The sequence below is a fragment of the Brachionichthys hirsutus genome, chromosome 6 (assembly GCF_040956055.1).
Source record: "Brachionichthys hirsutus isolate HB-005 chromosome 6, CSIRO-AGI_Bhir_v1, whole genome shotgun sequence".
NCBI classification, from domain to species: domain Eukaryota; kingdom Metazoa; phylum Chordata; class Actinopteri; order Lophiiformes; family Brachionichthyidae; genus Brachionichthys; species Brachionichthys hirsutus.
In genome coordinates, this window is record NC_090902.1 from 14665468 (window position 1) to 14666558 (window position 1091).

The 1091-nt window shown below is 46.3% G+C and overlaps 1 protein-coding gene across 1 annotated transcript; it reads left to right on the forward strand.

Annotated features, from left to right (window-relative positions):
- Positions 1-631, forward strand: LOC137894664 (uncharacterized). Its single transcript, XM_068740113.1, is given in 2 exon segments — positions 1-248; positions 250-631. Coding segments are annotated over 2 exon segments (630 nt in total).
- Positions 632-1091: the final 460 nt, after the last annotated feature.

Below are 1091 nucleotides of genomic sequence, written 5' to 3' on the forward strand. Positions count from 1 at the left end.
ATGACTTCTCTCTCTGCCTCTCCTGCTCAGTGTGTGATATGTTTAGCTTCAGGCGGCTGGGTGACTGTTCGGAGGAAGCGTAGCCCAAAGCCTGCTACGGTTCACCACCGCCCTGTTCACGTTTCTAATAGATTTTCCCCACTCAGCAACACACCTGCTGAGGACAGGACTCTGGTGATTGGCGACTCAATCCTCAGAAACGTGAAGTTAGCGAGTCTGGTGGCCATAGTGACGTGTATCCTCGGGGCCAGAGTCAAATTGGAAGCTCCTGTTAAAGGCTAGATGTAAATACCTTACGATTGTAATTCACTTCAGCACTAATGAAATCCAGCTACGCCCATCAGAGGTCACCAAAATTAACAGTCGGTGTTTAGTTTTGCCAAAACTGTCGGGCTTTGTCTCTGGCCCCCTGCCCAATCTGACTGGTGACGATATGCTGAGCCGCATGTCATCATTCAACCGCTGGCCGTCTAGGCGGTGTCCAGAAAACAACGTGGGCTTAATAGATAACTGGCAGACATTCTGGGGAAAACCTGGTCTCATGAGGAGAGAGAGTGTCCACCCTACGTTTGATGGCGCAGCTCTCATCTCTAACAATCTGGTCGAGTTTGTTAGACAACCAGAACCCTGACAATCCAGAATCAGGACCAGGAGACAGATGTAGTCCTACACCATCTCTGAGCGTCCTCTAGATCAGTCACCCACCCAGAACACCATAGAGATGGTGTCTGTTCCCCAACCCCCTAAGATTGTTAAATTATACAGGAGACGTGTTACTCCTGAAAACCTTGTAAAAATAAAAACTGCCGCCACAGAAATTAATAATAGTAAAACCATTAAATGTGGATGTTTAAATATTCGCTCTCTGGCATTGGAGGCATTTTTAATAAATGATCTTATCTCTGATCAGCATGTAGATATTTTCTGTTTGACTGAAACCTGGCTGGGTCCTGAAGATTATTTCAGTTTAAATGAAGCCACGCCTCAGAGTTATGTTAACTCTCACATTTCTCGAGACGCCGGCCGAGGAGGTGGAGTTGGAGCCATATATGACTCGGAACTCCAAATTAACCCTAAACCTAAATTAAACT